The following is a 20,224-nucleotide window of genomic DNA, read 5'->3' as shown; positions in this document are numbered from 1 at the left end:
CATTTTGCTGGTAAATGACCAGAGGTCTTTTTACAATTTGGCACTGCGCTGCTTTAACTGGTAATTGCGCGGTCATACAATGTTGTACCCAAACAAAATTTGCGTCCTTTTCTTCCCACAAATAGAGCTTTCTTTTGATGGTATTTGATTGCCTCTGCGATTTTTATTTTTTGCGATATAAATGGAAAAAGACCGCAAATTTTGAAAAAAAATGATATTTTCTACTTTTTGTTATTAGAAAAATCCAATAAATTCAATTTTAGTCATACATTTAGGCCAAAATGTATTCAGCCACATGTCTTTGGTAAAAAAAAAAGTCAATATCTGTATATTTATTGGTTTGCGCAAAAGTTGTCACATCTACAAACTAAGGTACGTTTTCTGGAATTTACGCAGCTTTTAGTTTACGACTGCCTATCTCATTTCTTGAGGTGCTAAAATGGCAGGGCAGTACAAAACCCCCCCAAATGACCCCATTTTGGAAAGTAGACCCCCTAAAGAAATTGATAAGTGGCATGTTGAGCCCATCGAATATTTTATTTTTTTGCCTCAAGCGATTGAATAATGACAAAAAAATATTTTTATTTTTTTTTTTACACAAAGTTGTCACTAAATGATATATTGCTCACACATGCTATGGGCATATGTGAAATGACACCCCAAAATAAATTCTGCTGCTTCTCCTGAGTACGGGGATACCACACGTGTGGGATTTTTTGGGAGCCTAGCCGCGTACGGGGCCCCGAAAGCCAAGAACCGCCTTCAGGTTTTCTAAGGGCGTAAATATTTGACTTCACTTCTCACTACCTATTACAGTTTTGAAGGCCATAAAATGCCAAGATGGCACAAAACCCCCACAAATGACCCCATTTTAGAAAGTAGACACCCCAAGCTATTTGCTGAGAGGCATGTTGAGTCCATGGAATATTTTATATTTTGCCACAAGTTGCGGGAAAATTACAAAACTTTAATTTTTTTTTTTTTTTTTTCACAAAGTTGTCACTAAATGATATATTGCTCACACATGCCATGGGCATATGTGAAATGACACCCCAAAATAAATTTTGCTGCTTCTCCTGAGTACGGAGATACCACATGTGTGGGATTTTTTGGGAGCCTAGCCGCGTACGGGGCCCCGAAAGCCAAGAACCGCCTTCAGGTTTTCTAAGGGCGTAAATATTTGACTTCACTCCTCACTACCTATTACAGTTTTGAAGGCCATAAAATGCCAAGATGGCACAAAACCCCCACAAATGACCCCATTTTAGAAAGTAGACACCCCAAGCTATTTGCTGAGAGGCATGTTGACTCCATGGAATATTTTATATTTTGCCACAAGTTGCGGGAAAATTACAAACTTTATTTTATTTTTTATTTTTTTCACAAAGTTGTCACTAAATGATATATTGCTCACGCATGCCATGGGCATATGTGAAATGACACCCCAAAATAAATTCTGCTGCTTCTCCTGAGTACGGGGATACCACATATGTGGGACATTTTGGGAGCCTAGCCGCGTACGGGGCCCCGAAAACCAAGCACCGCCTTCAGGCTTTCTAAGGGCGTTACAGTTTTGAAGGCCATAAAATGCCAAGATGGCACAAACCCCCCCCCAAATGACCCAATTTTGGAAAGTAGACACCCCTAAATTTAGGGGTACACTAGTGAGACTAGGTAATAAATGGCGGGTGCCCTGAAACTATAAAAAAATAACTAACCAACCAGCGTCACCTGTAACAGTTATATGGTGATCACTGGTGAAAGGGTTAACTAGGGGGCAATCAGGGGGCTTTATGCGGTAGTATATGGGGGTCCCTGGCGCTATAAAAAGTTGCGGCGAACCTAAATACCTACCTGCCTAACTAGCGTCACCTGTGACACTAATACAGCGATCAGAAAAATGATCGCTTATTAGGCTGGGTTCACACTGGAGCGATGCGGGAACGCCACGAATCCGCGGCGGGTTCCCGCATCGCATGCCTCCCGGCGGCAGTTCACACTGCCCTATGCGAACTGCTGGGAGTGTCAGTGAAATGTTAATGACACCCCCAGATCAGTTCGCATATCGCAGTGCGATCTGCAAACTCGGATCGCATGGTGTGAACACCCATGCGATCCGATTCTGCTGCGGACCAAAAAAAGGGTCCCGTGCGAGTTTGCGGCGGGTGCGGCGGGTGCGACACGAATTCAGCCATACTATCTGTATGGCTGAACTCGAATCGCACAGAGATCGGATGTGATTTGCACTGCAGTGCGGTGCGAATCACATCCGTTCTCAAACCGCTGCAATGTGAACCCAGCCTTAGTGACACTGGCGACGGGGGGTGATCACGGGGTTAAACTTTTATTGGGGGGGTTAGGGGGGTACCTTAGAACTAAAGGGGGCTAACCCTAACTGCCCTAACAGTTATTACAGTCACAAATGACACCAATGCAAAAAAAAAAAAAAAAAAAAGCAACTGTGACTGGGGGGAAGGGGTAATTGGGGGGGTGATCGGGGGGTAAAGGGGGGGTGTGAGTGTGCCTGGCATGTTCTACTGTATGTGTGGTGTGTTGGTGCAACTCACCGAACCTCTCTCCTCGGTGCCGGAACGAAAAATACCGACACAGAGGAGAGAATACATCACTTCCTCTCCTGTGTTTACATTACAGGAGAGGAAGTGATGTCACGGGGGATTTCCATTCGTCGAGAGCGATCGCGAGGGGGTGGCCATGAATGAATGGCCGCCCCCTCATCCCGGATCGCTCTCGAAGGAATGCCGACCGCCGCAGGCACCGGGGGGGGCCCGATCGGGCCCCCCACCCGCGGGCAGGCAGGGACTTATATATACGCCCATATGCCTGCCCGTGCCATTCTGCCGACGTATATCGTCATGCGGCAGTCGGCAAGTGGTTAAAGGAGATTTTTAGGGAATCCCCCCAAAAAAACATCCAAAAAAGAAAAAGCCTAATCTAAAATTGTGTAGATGTGACACAAACTAAAATTGTATTGCTGAAATGGTTAAAAAAAGAGTAATGAAATCCATTCGGGAGGTGTGTGTGACTATGAGCATCAAAAGAAGTTCGTTCTTGCAGAATTGTAAAGAACAAGAGAATGCGCTTGATGAATTGTTAACATTGCAGCGTGACGAATGTGCTATATCGCTTACGAGCAGTAGTTTTACCTGAACGAGCGCTTCCGTGTCGGAATTTGAATGTGAGCATGCGTGGCACTTGGTCCGATCAACATTCTCTACACATGATCGGAGTATGTCCGACCGGCCCAGTTGGTCTGGAAATATTTCCAACATGTTGGAATATTAGGTCCGACGGATATTCGGACGGAATCAGTCCGATGCATACCACACACAGTCGGATTATCCGATGACACGGTGCGATAGGACACATTCCGACGGATTCTCTGACCGTGTGTACAAGGGCTAAGATCTCCCCAAAGTAGCTCTTTGATATTGAGGTTAGGAGATTGTGATGGCTACTCTAGAACCTTCACTGTTTTCTGCTGCTACAGAAACAGTGTCATGTCGGAAAGTTCCAGCGCCCCCCATGCACAGCTTCTAGGCTGATTAATGCATTTCTTCCCCTAATAGTTTCTGATAATAAGCTGAATTAATTTTTTCATCAATTTGTAATACATTTTCTGTTCTACTGCTCACCCTCCCCCCACCCCCCAAAACAAAATTCCATGTTAGGGATGGTTTTTCAGAAGCCTTTTTGACTCCATTTCAATGTAGTGTTTGGTTGTGGCCTCAACTTGGTATGTTGTTTTTTCTGGTGTTGGATCAGCAAAAATGGCTAACATTCCACACATTTTGCCAGACATATGTAAAAATATAAGCACAAATGTAAATATTAAATAAGATGTAATAACTCACCCCCTTGAGGATCCTTTATATTACATTTTATAGTTATATATAAATAAAATGGCGAGACAAAATAATATCCACCATTAAAGGACAAATCAATTATTTATTCACTTTAAAATTTAAAGGAAACAAACTGGAATCATAAAAAAAATCAGGTAGATTAAAAAAATCCTCAGAGGCAAAGTTAAGCACAATGCCACATTTCCCTGTTTCTAAAACTTTTATTTTTCATATGGTTGCAATTGTATTAAGAAATCCAATAACTCTTTTGTAGATCAGCTATGGTGCGACCAGCTATGTACTAAGTAATAAGAATAACTACCCATCATTTTTCCGGACTGTTCAGAGTAACAAGGCCATTTATTTGAATCTATCAAGTCTTCTCAAAATCTTTGGCTGGACATGGGTTGGAGTTCTATCTTCTGATGATGACAGCGGTGATGAAGAAACCCAGCTTCTGATCCAATATCTGTCTATAAAGGGCATTTGTATTGCCTACATGATAAAGATAAGGTATGCTGTACTAAGTGCTGTAGATGAAATTTTAAAAAACAACATCGAGATAATTAGAAGGTCATCTGCTCAGGTTATAATCCTTTGTGGGACCTTTTCTTCATTCCTGGCTGATCATTTAGCAAAGCTAAGCGATGTGCTCCATGATAAGACTTTCATTTTTGGACCAATATTTGCTTCAAAAACATTTCTTGTGCAGCATTACAGAAAGGTTCTTGATGGTAGTCTGGCTGTAGAATTTTTTTCTCTTCCTGTTCCTGATATGAAGCATTTCTATGATAGTTTTAATCCTGAGGACAGGTTACTAGGACATATATGGCTGTTAAATTTACATTGTACAACAAATGAACCCCGTAATAGAATATATATGGGTGTATATAAACGTACTATAATTCACAACTGCTCTGGGACTGAACGTATCAGTGATTTCACTAGTTTTCAAAGCCCGGGTTTAACTGATCGAGTATATGAAGCAGTTTATTCTTTGGCTCGTGCTCTACACAACATGTATCTGTCTCCAGTCAAAAAGTCTCAAGATAAGACGACTCAGGCACATACCTACTACCCACACCAGGTAAGCAATTACTTTAATAAAAAGATGATTTGTTGGACATATAAAGTACCCTTATCCTCTTACATGAAGACTGAGGCAAAACCACAAACTTGGAAAAAAATCTCACATTTCTTTCAGCCTCAGTTGTGCAAGGGTGATGTCATTTCTCTATTAATGAGATCCTAAGAAATGGTGAACACTCAGCATCTTCTGAGGAGATGCTACAACACAGTGCTGGGAAAGTTTTCTCAGTGGCATTTGGAGTACTCTACATTTCCCATATCTTGATGGAAGGTAGATGAAGTGTCCCTTGTCCGGGTGCCTAAATTAAAGGGAAATGTAAGTATACTATGTAGCCCCCACCCACCCTACTGATTTTTTTCTTAAACTTTCATGCTACTTTTCAGAAATGGTGAGTGTGTGTGTGTGTGTGTGTCTGTGGGGGGGGGGGGGGGGGGGGCACTTGGAAAGTGGACTACATTCACATCTACATTTTAAAGTCCAGGCCCACTTTAAGTAGTAATGAGTAAAATTTATCAATTTCGCAATTCCAAAATCTCCCCAGAATTTGCCAATTTGTAGCACAGTAGAGCTCTCTTAGAATAAAAGAGATTCGCTTGCCTTGTTCAGTCACATACCTCAGAAATAAGAGAATTATTCTGCATAGCCAACACTCGCTTTGACATCAGTCGGTACAGCTCCTAGGTGTCAGAAACCATGAATCAGACTGAGACAGAAGTACAATTAAATCACACTTGTTTGTTAATAAAAATAAAAGGTAAAAAGAAAAAGCGTAGTCAAGCATATCCAGAGTCCAGAAACCAGATCGGGTAGTCAGCCAGGCCAAAAGTCAGGGATCCAAGGAGAGTAACAGCGAGCAGGATAAGGAGACAGAAGGGCTGTCAGCAAGCCAGTCTTTAAACAAACCGCAGGAGATGGTTTCTTGTGATGTGACCAAGGCGAAGGCAGAGATGAAGTGAGCTGGAAAGCATTAAGTAGGCAGGTCAGGCGAGCATCATCAGGAACAGCTGGTAACTGTGGAGAGAGATGAGAGCTGGCAATTAGCCGACAGCTGAGCAGCCAGCCCAGAGAAGGAAGGGCTAAGCCAGCCCTGACAGTACCCCCTCCTCAATGACCCCTCTCTCTGTCTATGGAACTCACGGAGGAGGACAGGGGCATGTATGTAAGGGGATGAAACCCAGGATCGTTCCTCCGGACCATACTCCTTCCAATGCACCAGGTACTGTTTGCATCCACGGAACCTACGGGAGTCAACAATGGATTGTACCTCATACTCCTCATGGTTCTCAACCTGAATAGGGTAAGGATGTGGCACCGGGGTGGTAAAATGGTTACAGACCAACGGTTTCAATATGGAGACATGAAACACATTTGAGATGCGCATAGTAGGAGGAAGGTCCAACGCTTAAGCCACTGGGTTAATCCTGTGAAGGATATGGAAAGGCCCAATAAACCAAGGTGCAAACTTCAGTGAGGGAACACGAAGCTGGAGGTTGCGAGATGACAGCCAGACCCTGTCCCCGACCTGGTAGGAAGGTGCAGGCAGGCGTCTGCGGTCAGCATGGAGTCTGTACCTATCATTAGCATGACGCAAAGCCTCCTGGACTTGTACCCAAGTGGAACGAAGACCACGGAGATGCTCCTCTAACACAGGAATACTCTGCGGAAAAAAAAAAGTCAGGCAACATGGAAAGTTGGAAACCATAATTCCCCATAAATGGAGACAATCGGGAGGCAGAATTGAAGGTACTGTTGTGAGCAAACTCTGCCCAAGGTAATAGGTCTAACCAGTTGTTTTGATGGTCAGAAATATAGCAACGTAGGAATTGCTCCAAGGACTGATTTTTCTTGTTCTGCAGCCCCATTAGACTGCAGGTGATACGCAGAAGAGAACACAAACTGGATTCCCAACTGTGCACAAAAGGCTCACCAGAACCGGGAGACAAACTGACTGCCCCTGTCAGACAATCACCTTGGGTAGCCCATGTAAGCGAAAGATCTCCAGAGCAAAAATGGAAGCCAGTTCCTTAGAGGTAGGCAACTTCTTAAGTGGAATACAATGACACATCTTTGAGAACCTGTCAACCACCATAAGGATAACAGTGTTGCCTTGGGAGTTGGGCAACTCCACAATGAAATCCATAGACAGGTGAGTCCAGGGCCTCTCTCCATTGGGGGTGGGGTGGAGGAGGCCCACTGGAAGGTGTCATGGAGTCTTACTCTGAGCACACACAGGACAGGCAGCTACAAAGGCAGTAACATCAGCCCATAGACTAGGCCACCAGAATTGTTGGGAAATGGCCCAAATGAGTTGATTCTTCCCAGGATGGCCAGCTGCCTTGGGAGAATGGTAAGTCTGGAGCACAGCAGTATGGAGACTCACTAGGACAAAGCAGCGGTCACAAGGTTTATCAGGAGGAGCATGGACCTGAGCAGCAAGAATTTTGTCACCCAAAGGAGAAGTAAGACTGGTGCGAACCGTAGGCAAGATAAGATCAGGAGGAATCATAGGAACCGGAACCGACTCCCACTTGGAAGTGGAGGAAAATTGTCGTGACAAGGCATCAGCCCTTACATTTTTAGTACCGGGTAAGAATGAGACAATGTAATTAAAGCTCGACAAGAAAAGAGCCCATTGCTCCCTTCTGGGAGAGAGTCGCTTAGCCTCAGACAAGAATGTAAGATTCTTATGGTCAGTAAGAATAAGAACAGGCACAGTGGTACCTTCAAGGAGATGTCTCCATTCTTTCAGAGCTAAAATGATCGCCAACAGCTCACTGTCACCAATCTCATAATTGCACTCAGCAGGTGACAATTTCTTGGAAAAGTAGCCACACGGATACATAGCACTCTCAGAGTTAGGACTTTGAGACAGAAGGGCGCCAACTCCAGTCTCAGAAGCATCAACTTCTAGGACAAAAGGCAACACAGGATCAGGATGTGCCAACAAAGGAGCAGAAACAAAGGCAGCCTTGAGAGTCTCTTGAGAGGCCTTAATGGACTCGGGAGGCCAACTCTGTGGGTTACTGTCCTTTATGGTCATATCAGTCAGGGGTTTGATCAGAGATGAGAAGTTATGAATAAACTTCTGATAGTAGTTGGTAAAGCCCAGGAAATGCTGCAGAGGACGTAAACCCACGGGTCAAGGCCACTGTAGGACTGCCAAAAGTTTCTCTGGGTCCATCGAAAAACCAGCAGTGGAAATAATGTAGCCCGGGAATGGAACTCGCACTTCTCCAGTTTACAATAGAGATTGTTCTCTTAGACTCTGAAGCACACGAAAGTCATCTGTGTGGTGGCTCTCCAGGGACTTGGAAAATATGAGGATATCATCGAGATAAACCACCACACACAACTGCAACAAATCTCGGAGGACATCGTTAATAAATTCCTGGAAAACTGGCGTTACAAAGGCCAAAAGCATTACCAGGTATTCATAATGGCCTGTTCTGGTATTAAACGCAGTTTTCCACTCGTCGTCCTCTCAAGTCAAGCTTCTTGAAAAACGTTGCTCCCTTTAGGCGGTCAAATAACTCTGTAATCAATGGAATCGGGGAGGCATTCTTAATCGTGACACAATTGAGTCCCCTATAATCTATACAAGGTCTCAGTTCACCGCTCTTCTTTTTCACAAAGAAGAAACCAGCACCAGCAGGACATGAGGATTTGTGGATGAAACCTTGAGAAAGTGCTTCAGCAACATACTTCTCCATGGCCTTATCCTCCAAGACCAACAAAGGGTAAACCCGGCCACGAGGAGGTATGGCACCAGTTTGAATGTCAATTGCGGAATCATAGGACCGGTGTGGAGGCAAACTACCGGCTTGACCTTTATCAAAGACATCGCTAAAATCGCGGTACTCCTCCGGCAGGGAGGGGAGAGAAGAGGTGCACAGGACTTTGGATACCTTCACGAAGCATGTCTTACTGCATTGTGGTGGCCAGGAGAGAACCTCAGCACAGAGCCAATAAAAATAGGGGTTGTGCCTCCGTAACCAAGGATAACCAATAACCAGCGGAAACCTGGGTGAGGAAATAACTTGGAATTGGATTATCTCATGGTGAAGAGCCCCTACGGTTATGGACAACGGAACCGTCTCATGAGTCACATGGGCAGGCTGTAAAGGTCTCCCTTCAAGAACCTGAATGGCAAGTTGAGTGTCACGCAGCTGCAGCGGAATCGAGGGCTGCAAAACAAATGCAGCAACAATGAACAGGCCTGCAGCCCCAGAGTCGATTAGAGCCTGTATCTCAATGGACGACTCAGCCCAAGAAAGGGTGACCAAAACCAGGGGCTTATCCTTCTGGATAACTGGAGATGAAACAACGCCACCTAAGGTCTGTCCATGACAGGACCTCAAGGTTCGGGCGTTCCCTGGACGGATAGGACAAGACTTCAAAAGGTGACCTGCCTGGCCACAATTAAGGCACAATCTCTCCCTCCTGTTAAATGCTCTCTCATCCGCAGAGAGACGTGTGAAGCCCAGGTGCATGGGTTCATCTTCACTGACCGACTTCGTACCAGGAGGCATGAGAGGTGAGGGAGGCATGGGTGGGACTACAAAGTTTGGAGGCAAACGTACAGGAGGCTTCCGCAAGCGCTCCTTAAGAGAAAGTCTTTCTCTGAGTCTGGAGTCAATGAGGATGGCAAACGAGATCAAGCTCTCCAGCTCAGTGGGTATATCTCGGGCTGCTATCTCATCCTTGATGGAATCCAAGAGACCATGAGAAAAAGCAGCCACGAGGGCCTCATTGTTCCAAACAACCTCTGCTGCCAGAGTACGGAATTCAATGGCGTAGTCGGCAACAGTTCTCGTACTCTGTTTGATGGACATGAGGCACTTGGCAGCAGAAGTGGAGCGTGCCGGAACGTCAAATACCCTTTTAAAGGAGGCAAACAAACTGAGGGTAACTCAAGACAACAAGTTTTTGTGTCTCCCATAGAGGGTTAGCCCAGGCCAAAGCTCTCTCAGAAAGCAAAGATATCACAAAACCTACTTTGCTTATGTCCGTGGGAAACACCTGGGGCAGCATCTCGAAGTATATCTCAACCTGATTGAGAAACTCTCTGCATTGAACTGGATCACCCCCAAACTGCTAGGGAAGCAGAGCAGAACCAGACATACCTCTTATAGAGGTAATACTCGAGGCGGGTGCCTGCACAGAGACTGGCGCAACAGCAGGGACGGCCTGCAACTCAGGTTGTACCGGAGCAGCCACCGTGGGGGATTCCAGGTGAGTCGTGCGATTCAGGAGCATTTGTAACACCATGACAAACTGATCCATGCGGTGATCTTGCTCATCCAATCTGGAAAAAATATTACCAACAAGTGGATTGACTGTATCTTCTGAATTCATGGCCTTCACCTACTGTCAGAAACCATGAATCAGACTGAGACAGAAGTACAATTAAATCACACTTTTTTATTAATAAAAAATAAAAAGGTAAATAGAAAAAGCATTGTCAAGCATAGCCAGAGCCCAGAAAGCAGATCAGGTAGTCAGCCAGGCTAGAAGTCAGGGATCCAAGTAGAGCAACAGCAAGCAGGATAAGGAGCCAGAAGGGATGTCAGCAAGCCAGTCTTTAAACAAACCGCAGGATATGGTTTCTTATGATGTGACTAAGGCAAAGGCAGAGGTGAAGTGAGCTGGAAGGCTTTAAGTAGGCAGGTCAGATGAGCATCTTTAGGAACAGCTGGTAACTGTGGAGAGAGCTGGCAATTAGCCGAGAGCTGAGCAGCCATCCCAGAGAAGGAAGGGCTAAGCCAACCCTGACACTAGGTGTAGTGCACAGTTACCAAAATCATGTTGCGGACTTTAGCAATTTACTTGAGTCCTCATTATTACTGTATTGGCACTATGGGGTTGATTTACTGAAGGCAAACAGACTGTGCACTTTGCAGTTGCTCCATGGCTTAGTAAATAAGCAGGAGTTCTGCTGACTCCCATCATCCAATCATGTGTAAGCAAAATTTTTTTTTTTTTTTAAACTTTCCTTGCACATGATTGGGTACTCTTTTCAAATCAAATTGAAGCCTTACCTTATTTACTAATCTTTGAAGCAATTCCAATTGCAAAGGGCAACTGCACTTTTCAAAGTGCACATTCCACTTACCTTTAGCGAATCAACCCCTATTTTTGCATTTTTCACCCACAATTGCCCGTATACCTACTTTACAACTAAGCTACATAATACTGAGACAGTTATCTCTACTCTTTCAGGCTGGATTCACATCTCAGTGCAGAGCCGCTCACAACCAGTGCGCCCCTGTTCACCATTTTTGGTAATTTCTGGCTGAATTCGGACCTGAAATGGACCAGAGGACGCACACGACTCCTGTGCAATTCACTCCGCAGCCGCCATCTGTGTGAACTGGCTCCATTGAGTGCCGGTCACAGGCTCCTGACATGCAATTTGGATGCGGGAAAGCACGCACCCAATTCACAAAAGTGTGAACCCAGTCTACAGAGCTGTAGAGTGGAGCAACCCCCCCAGTCTTGGCCTGCCCTGTGCAACTATCCTGTGTGAAACAGGCCAGTCAGTGGGGAAACAAATGGGTGGGAGAAAACAGCTGGTTCAAGTGCGGGGTAAACAATATAAATCTAGTTCTAAATATCCTCTGATATCACCATGATCTGCTTATTGTGACTGGGGATATGATTGGACCAACAAGCTGACATTTTGGAATCATATATCAACTTTTACTTTGAGGAAATATTGAGACCAGCCGGAGTTTTGCCATTACAGATACCTTGTTGGAGCCAGAACATTTACTTGTTTACATTGTTTTTGATGAAATTCCTTCCATCGTGAAGAAATTACTTCATTCTGAGCAAAATGTGTCCTGAACAATATTCCCAAAGCTTGTGTTCCCGTAACTGGCTGTAGAGTAAGTGGGTGCTGAAATGGCAACCAACTGGAGATCAGAATGAATCAGAGCAAAGGATATGTCATCAGCACCCAAGGGAACTCCATAAGAGGATCCAATGCTTTATCTAATGTTCAGATCACAGCAAAGGACAAAAACATTTCAGAGTCACGCAAGACCGCTCCATCAGGTGTGTGGACTTTAACGTTGAGGAAATTTTTTCAAAAGGGTATATTTATTGGTTTGCACAAAAGTTATAGCGTCTAAAAAACTAGAGTACATTTTCTGGAATTTACACAGCTTTTAATTTATGACTGCCTCTCTCATTTCTTGAGGTGCTAAAATGGCAGGGCAGTACACCCCCCCCCCCAAATGACCCCATTTTGGAAAGTAGACACCCCAAGGAAATTTTGAGCCCATTGAATATTTTTTTTTGTCCCAAGTGATTGAATAATGACACAAAAAAAAAAAGTTTACAAAAAGTTGTCACTAAATGATATATTGCTCACACATGCCATAGGTATATGAGGAATTGCACCCCAAAATATATTCTGCTGCTTCTCCTGAGTACGGGGATACCACATATGTGGGACTTTTTGGGAGCCTAGCCGCGTACGGCACCCCGAAAACCAATCACTGCCTTCAGGATTTCTAAGGGTGCAAATTTTTGATTTCACTCCTCACTACCTATCACAGTTTCGAAGGCCATAAAATGCCAAAATAGCACAAAACCCCCCCAAATGACCCCATTTTGGAAAGTAGACACCCCAAGCTATTTACTGAGAGGTATGTTGAGTCCATGAAATATTTTATATTTTGCCACAAGTTGAGGGAATATTACAAACTTTTTTTTTGCACAAAATTGTCACTAAATGATATATTGCTCACACATGCTATGGGCATAAGTGAAATTACACCCCACAATAAATTCTGCTGCTTCTCCTGAGTATGGGGATACCACATGTGGGGGACTTTTTGGGAGCCTAGGCGTGTACGGGACCCCGAAAACCAAGCACCGCCTTCAGGATTTAAATATAAAACGCTACCAAAAAAAACTGTTAGCGATCACAGGGATCAGGCCTGACTCTGCGAATGCTGCAGTTATGTGTTTAGTGTTTTGTAAGTGACAGTGATCGATCGATATTGCACTTGGGTGGGCTGGGCTGGGCGGAGGGGCAAAACGCAGGTGCTAGCAGGTATGTGGGCTGATCCCGCTAACAATGCATTTTTTTAACCTCCGTTTTTATAACCTCCACACTAGACCACAAGGGGGCCATGTATCCCTGTGCCGACTGTCTTGTAACTGCGGTGGCGATTTCCACGGGTATATGCCGCTCAAAAAAATAATAATATGGGGAGAGGGAAAAGGCTCTGATAGTGTAGTATTTAATTTAAAACATAAGGTTTAATCAGTAAAAATATAAATCGGACTCTCACATCTTAAACAATAGAACAGCACACAAAGTAAAATGGTGTCCTGGTGTCTTCCGCCAGTCCTACTTCACTTCTGGTACGGCGTCACGGCCACTCCCTATGCGTTGCGTCAATCACATGACTTCTTCATCCCCTGAAGAAGTCACGCGATTGACACATACCAACGGCCATTCCCTCATCCCGAATCGCTCCTGAAGTGAAACGGACCACCGCAGCCAGCGGGAGGGGGTCCGATCAGACCCCCACCCGCTGGAAGGCAAGCACGTACGGGTACGTGCTTGTGTCCGTACATGCCATTCTGCCGACGTATATCTACATGCGGTGGTCCTTAAGTGGTTAAAATTGTACCGTTATAATTACTATTCATTTTGAACAATATTGAACTTTTATGTAAATCATGAACCTAGTCCAAATTTAGACTTTTAGAGTATTTAAATGTGTTCTGTTTCTTTCTTTTAGTTAATGTAAATGTAAGGCCAAACTGGATAAAATATTTTTGTATCAAAAACAATTGCCATGTATTATTTCCTTGCCATCAACATTTTTAATTCTTGATCCTGTTTACTGTATATGCAGTCCACCGATGGTTGTATGGCATCTCCCGAGGGGTGGGGAGTGACAACAGTGGACCACACCTGCCTAATGTGTGTTGAGATGGACCCTTGTAAACACCCGGGAGACAGAAACAGTGTTCTCACCCCATAACAAGAAGTTCCTGAATAAAGACCTTCGTGGCAGGCTCATCGGGGGTTGTTTTAATGAAAAAGGCAGATTTGAATTGATTGAAAATTGTTTTTTTTCAATTACATGAACATGTTAAAGCTCCTATGAGATTTAATGATTGGGTTTTATCTACTTTAATGGAGTTTAAGAAATCTATATTAAGATATTAGATACGATAGGGCTCCTATGGATGTGTTTCACTGTAATCTCTTGTTTTTTCACAATAGCTGGTCTCAAATCACTCTCTGTGGAAGCAGCCTAGATACTGTATAATTTGTTTTTTTTTTTTTCATTCACCATTTTACCAGCTTAATTATTGGGTCAAAAATCTGAAAAGCTTGAAGGGTGACCTGCTTTTTGAGGAAAATGGGGAAATTGTCACCCCATTCGACATTGTGAATTGGAAGTCTTTAAAAAATGGCTCTTTACTTGTTAGACGAGTTGGCAATACCTTCGTAGCAAACGGATCTCAACAGAATTTCTCCATCAGGGTAGAGAACATTGTATGGAAAACTGGAATTAACAAGGTTAGATATGTTCTCTAAATTCCATAAAATATAAAGTGTATCTAAAAATATTTAATTTTTCCCTTTCCCCTTGGGGAAATTTCCCTTTTCATCCTGTAGTGGGAGGGAGTATAATTATCTATGTGAGGACAATCACTTTACACCAGAAAAGGTTTCCATATTGAAAGGTTTCCCCTCAACTTCCGTTCTGGTGACAATGCTCTCATTTATTTTTGTCTTTAATATTTTATTGTTTATACATCTTTCACCATTTCATTTAGAGCAGCAAAGTAAAATGTTAAAAAATGGTCTATAAAAAATGAGTACATATATATATTTTTTCTTTTTTAAAAAGAGTAAAGGTTTTCTCATCTTACAAAGACAAAAAACATTTTGATACATATAGACATCATCTGTTAATACATGCAATGTTCAACCTTCGGCGTAAACAAATCCTATCTGGGTAACTGTAAGAAGATCAGAATAGAGTCGAATATAGGGGTTAGAGTCGGGAGAGGGTACAAATTAAAACAGGTTGGGTAGGAAGGTTGTTGGGGGACCATTTAGAGGGGCAAATCATTAGGTATTCATGTGTCTCTCAGGCGCTTTTAGGGGAATGGTTTTGAATCATAGGGAACCTAAGAAAATGATCCATGTGGTCAACATGGTCACATAAGTAGGGTACCGGTTGTGATGTTCAATGCACATGTAGATGGGTTAGCTCAATATTCTACTCTGCAATTGTAGAAGAAGTTGATTTCCAGTGTCTCAGGATTACATTCCTGACAGCAAGTTGGAAGAAGCGAAGCAGGCTCTTCTTGGCAGAAGATATGGTGCGCAGGAACATGGAGAATAAGTTAATGGAAAGGGGATACAGAGGTATGTGTATCCATGACCATGTCATGTATATGAAAACATGTACAGTTGTTTAAAAAAGTGTAGTGATACAACATTGGAAGAGTGGACCCTGCCCTTAAAAACTTAAGGGATAAGGTATTACAGATAGAGAGATAAGGGAGGTGAGTATTTGTATATGGAATGACAATTCGTGTCTTGCCCGATGAGCAAGCAATGAAGGATTAGAGACTGAATTGAGTAATTGCTTGTAGACCTGTCTGAAGAGATGAGTTTTGAGGGTATGTTTGAATGTTTCTAGGGTTGGTGAGTGATGAATGTTATGCAGAAGTGAGACCCAGAAAAGTGAGAGACCTGCAGGAAAGCTTGATGAGGATCTTATATGAGGATGAGATCAGAATGGACTTGGTATTTCCTCAAATATGTTGGTGAAAATTAGAGATTTTAGTGAATCACTTTAACCAAGTACATTGCAGCCAGTACGAAAATCTAAAGTGTTTTTTGGTGTATTTAAGGGTACTCTAGGTTTTAAATTTCTCCTGCAGGATACATAATCTACTTATGACTATCCAGGACCTGTCCTTGAGTAAAGCAAAGAGAGTAATCATTAGCTTATTAAAAACAACCCTTTTTTTTAATTAAATTTCACTGAAACAGTCAATAAGCGAAATTGACAATTTCAGCTTCAGCTATAATTAAATCAATTTTATGGTATTAGCAGTTTTGACAAAATTGCTAGATGTGCACAGTGGATATTGAGTTTCAGCAGATTAGAAATTCATCTCATCAACAATATAAGATAACATGAGTAGTGATGGCCGAACGGTTCACCCAGCAGTCGTTTCGCGGCGAATTTTGGCTGTTCGCGGTCCGCCCGTTCGGCAGACTATTGGCGGCATTCGCCCGGCGGACTTCCGTGTTTACTGTGTAAAAGAACTTTGACCTATGATGACACATCCATCATGGGGTACAGGACAGCCAATTGAGACATTACAGCACATGGACACTTGGACATTCCCCCTAACTTATAAATACACCCGATCCGGTGGCCATTTTACATTCTTTCTTCTGTCACTATAGGGAGAGGTTGCTGTGTGGAGCAGGGAGTGACCCAAATCGCTAGCTATTTGGTACACAAAAGTTCTTTTCAGGACTGGTATAGGTGTTAAGTGTATATAGGTTTGCTGTGCTACTGATTGTTGCAGCAGCCTGAGTGTCTTTTGTTAGTTTAGAGAAAGGGACAGGACGGTGTGTCTGCTGTAGGGACAGTTAGTTTAGTCATTAGCTGTTACTATCAGGTCCACAAAAGTGCTATTCCAGTTATTGTTCCAGTAGCCTCTGTTTTGTCAGTTTATATAGGGACAGGCAGGAAGCAGTGTGTGAGGAAGTGAGGGTCAGTTTAATCAGTAGCTGTTACTATATTAGGTCCACAAAGGTTCTTTTCAGGACTGGTATCAGTGGTATGGTAATAGGCTTGCACACGTATAATATTCTTTCTTCCAAATATAGAGAGAATATTATACTTGACTGCTGCCCTTCTGCTGCAGTCTGCTAATCATTCACAACCTACTTGTTCCACAAAGGACCTTATAAGGACTGGTAAGGTAATAACCTGGTGTAGGGTGCTATAGTACAGTGAGTACAGTGAGGTACAGTCTGCTATACTATAAGGACTGTTATAGGTCCACAATACATAGGGTTGAGGTGCACTACTGCTGACCGCTGCCCTATACTGCAGCAGTCCTTCATCGGTATAGGGCAGTGATGGCGAACCTTGGCACCCCAGATGTTTTGGAACTACATTTCCCATAATGCTTAAGCATTCTGCAGTGTAGTGGAGCATCATGGGAAATGTAGTTTCAAAACATCTGGGGTGCCAGGGTTCGCCACCACTGGTATAGGGAATGACGTACAGTCTGCTAATCACTCACACACAACTTACTTGTTCCACAAAGGTCCTTATAAGGACTGGTAACTTGGTCTGTCTTGGGTGCTACAGTACATAGGGTTGAGTGAGGTACAGTCTGCCATTCTATAAGGACTGGTATAGGTCCACAATACATAGGGTTGAGGTGCACTACTGCTGACCGCTGCCCTATACTGCAGCAGTCCTTCATTGGTATAGGGACTGAGAGTTTTGTCACAGGGTCATTTAAAAAATGACAGGCAGAGGAAGAGGCAGGCCCTTCCGCAGGGGTGGTAGGGGTAGAGCAGGAGCAACAGGTTTGAGCCAAAGTGGGAAGTTGCAGAAGGTGCGTTCAATTACTTTAAAGGACGCACCAGACTTGGTTGAGTGGCTCACTCAGCCTTACTCTTCTGCACCCTCCTCATCCTCTCGATCTGCACCCTCTTCTTCACTCTCTGCTATGTGCACCCCCAAAGACACTACCACCAACAACACCACCACATACCTTCTGCTTGAGTCACAGGAATTATTTTCCGATCCATATCAAGACATTTCTGATGCACAGCCACTCTTGGTACTGGATCAGGAAGAGGAGGTAGCAACAACCACTACTCAGCAGTCTGACGACAGTACCCAGATCAGCCCAAGGAGGAGGTTGGTCCCCGGTGTTGCTGCCTACTCCGAGATCTCTACTTATAGCGGTGGAGAAGGTGACGTCGACGATGACGTGTCTAGTGATGTCACGTGGGTGCCCACAAAAGAGGAAGAGGGGAGTTCAGAGGGAGATATGGACCAGCAGATAGGGAGGAGAAGCAGGTATAACTTACATTGCACAGGAGGGACAAAGCAGACTGCAAATGTGTCATGTATCAGATAAGACCAGAACTGTGTGGACTGCAACAGAGGAAACCCAAACGTGTATAAGTGAAATATGATTTATTAAGGAAAGTGAATAATATAAATACAACCACACAGTGCAATAAACCAATCAACAAAGACCCCCAAACAACAACAGACAGATATGTACAATAAATGGCAAATGCTAGGATCGTAAACGATAGGCAGGCCAGGGTCATACACAGAGGATCAGTAAATAAACAAGGGCAGTCCAGAATCAGAGTCACAAGCCAGGCCAAGGTCATACACGGGGAGATCAGCAAATGGGGTAAGGAACACAGGACAGGGAGAGGATGGACGGATCAGACTGCAGGACAGGGATAATGGTAACAGGTGGGACAGGGTAGAGACCAGGACAGGGAAACAGGATCAGAACCATGGGTCACAGGTTCAGGGCACAGGAAGAGGTTCAGAATCAGGATCGCAAGCAGCAGGTCAGGGCACAAGGAACAATACCGAGGCAAACATATGACTGCTTGCCAGCTATTTATAGGCCTGTGATTGGCCTCAAGTGACACCTGATTGCAGGAGGTGCTGCCTGCTCCATACTGCCAGGATCCATCCGCTGGTGGAGGCCGGTACTGCGGCCCAAAGATGATATAGCATCAGCAGGGAAAAGCTCTCCTGACAGCTCAAAACTGACAGGAGACACCTGCTGGTGGACCTCAGTACTGCACGCCAAAAGACAGATATTATCAGCAGATGGAACATTTCCTGACAGTACCCCCCCTCAAAGGAGCGGCCTCCGGACGCTCCAACTAGCTGCTGCTGGGACAAGTCCATGGCATCAAGCTGGGCAACAGGCGGAGTCATAACAGGTTTAGCAGCAGGCACATCAGGCTGGGCAGCCGGCACAGGCACATCAAGCAAGGCAGCGGGTACATCAAGCTGGGCAGAGGGCACAGGCATTTCAAGCTGGTGCAATGGGCACCGCAGGCTGGACAGCAGGCACCGGCACTTCAGGCTGGACAACGGGCACCGGCACTTCAGGCTGGACAACGGGCACCGGCACTTCAGGCTGGACAGCGGACAGGAACACCTCAGGCCGGGAGGCAGGCACATCAGACCAGGAGGCTGCAAGGCAGGCACTGGGACGGCAGGCTGGAAGGCCTCAGACTGGAAGGCATCAGACTGGAAGGCCGGGACATCAGACTGGATGGCATCAGACTGGAAGGCTGGGACATCAGACTGGAAGGCATCAGACTGGAAGGCCGGGAAATCAGACTGGAAGGCATCAGACTGGAAGGCCGGGACATCAGACTGGAAGGCATCAGACTGGAAGGCCGGGACATCAGACTGGAAGGCATCAGACTGGAAGGCATCAGACTGGAAGGCCGGGACATCAGACTGGAAGGCATCAGACTGGAAGGCCGGGACATCAGACTGGAAGGCATCAGACTGGAAGGCCGGGACATCAGACTGGAAGGCATCAGACTGGAAGGCCGGGACATCAGACTGGAAGGCATCAGACTGGAAGGCCGGGACATCAGACTGGAAGGCCGGGACATCAGACTGGAAGGCATCAGACTGGAAGGCCGGGACATCAGACTGGAAGGCCGGGACATCAGACTGGAAGACATCAGACTGGAAGGCCGGGACATCAGACTGCAAGACATCAGACTGGAAAGCCGGGGCATCAGACTGGAAGGCCGGGACATCAGACTGGAAGGCCGGGACATCAGACTGGAAGGCCGGGACATCAGACTGCAAGGCATCAGACTGGAAGGCCGGGACATCAGACTGCAAGACATCAGACTGGAAAGCCGGGGCATCAGACTGGAAGGCATCAGACTGGAAGGCCGGGATATCAGACTGGAAAGCCGGGGCATCAGACTGGAAAGCCGGGACATCAGACTGGAAGGCATCAGACTGGAAGGCCGGGACATCAGACTGCAAGGCCGGGACATCAGACTGCAAGACATCAGACTGCAAGGCATCAGACTGCAAGGCATCAGACTGCAAGGCCGGGACATCAAACTGGAAGACGTCAGGCTGCAAGGCCGGGACATCAGGCTGGAAGTCGTCAGGCTGGAAGGCCGGGACATCAGGCTGGAAGTCGTCAGGCTGGAAGGCCGGGACATCAG

The 20,224-nt window shown here is 45.0% G+C and overlaps 1 protein-coding gene across 1 annotated transcript in view; it reads left to right on the top strand.

The window, feature by feature from the left end:
- The first annotated feature begins 11,879 nt into the window (after positions 1-11,879).
- Positions 11,880-20,224, top strand: part of LOC143986825 (vomeronasal type-2 receptor 26-like) — a 30,518-nt gene continuing 22,173 nt past the window's right edge. The window contains exons 1-3 of the mRNA XM_077485233.1: positions 11,880-12,009; positions 13,713-13,723; positions 14,285-14,503. Coding sequence (XP_077341359.1) covers positions 11,880-12,009; positions 13,713-13,723; positions 14,285-14,503 — 360 coding nt within the window. The remainder of the gene's footprint in view (positions 12,010-13,712; positions 13,724-14,284; positions 14,504-20,224) is intronic.

The sequence above is a fragment of the Lithobates pipiens genome, unplaced genomic scaffold (genome assembly GCF_037356315.1).
Source record: "Lithobates pipiens isolate NorthernLeopardFrog02 unplaced genomic scaffold, aLitPip1_a1.2 Scaffold_18, whole genome shotgun sequence".
Lineage (NCBI taxonomy): Eukaryota > Metazoa > Chordata > Amphibia > Anura > Ranidae > Lithobates > Lithobates pipiens.
This window is presented reverse-complemented; position numbering and strand designations above follow the sequence as displayed.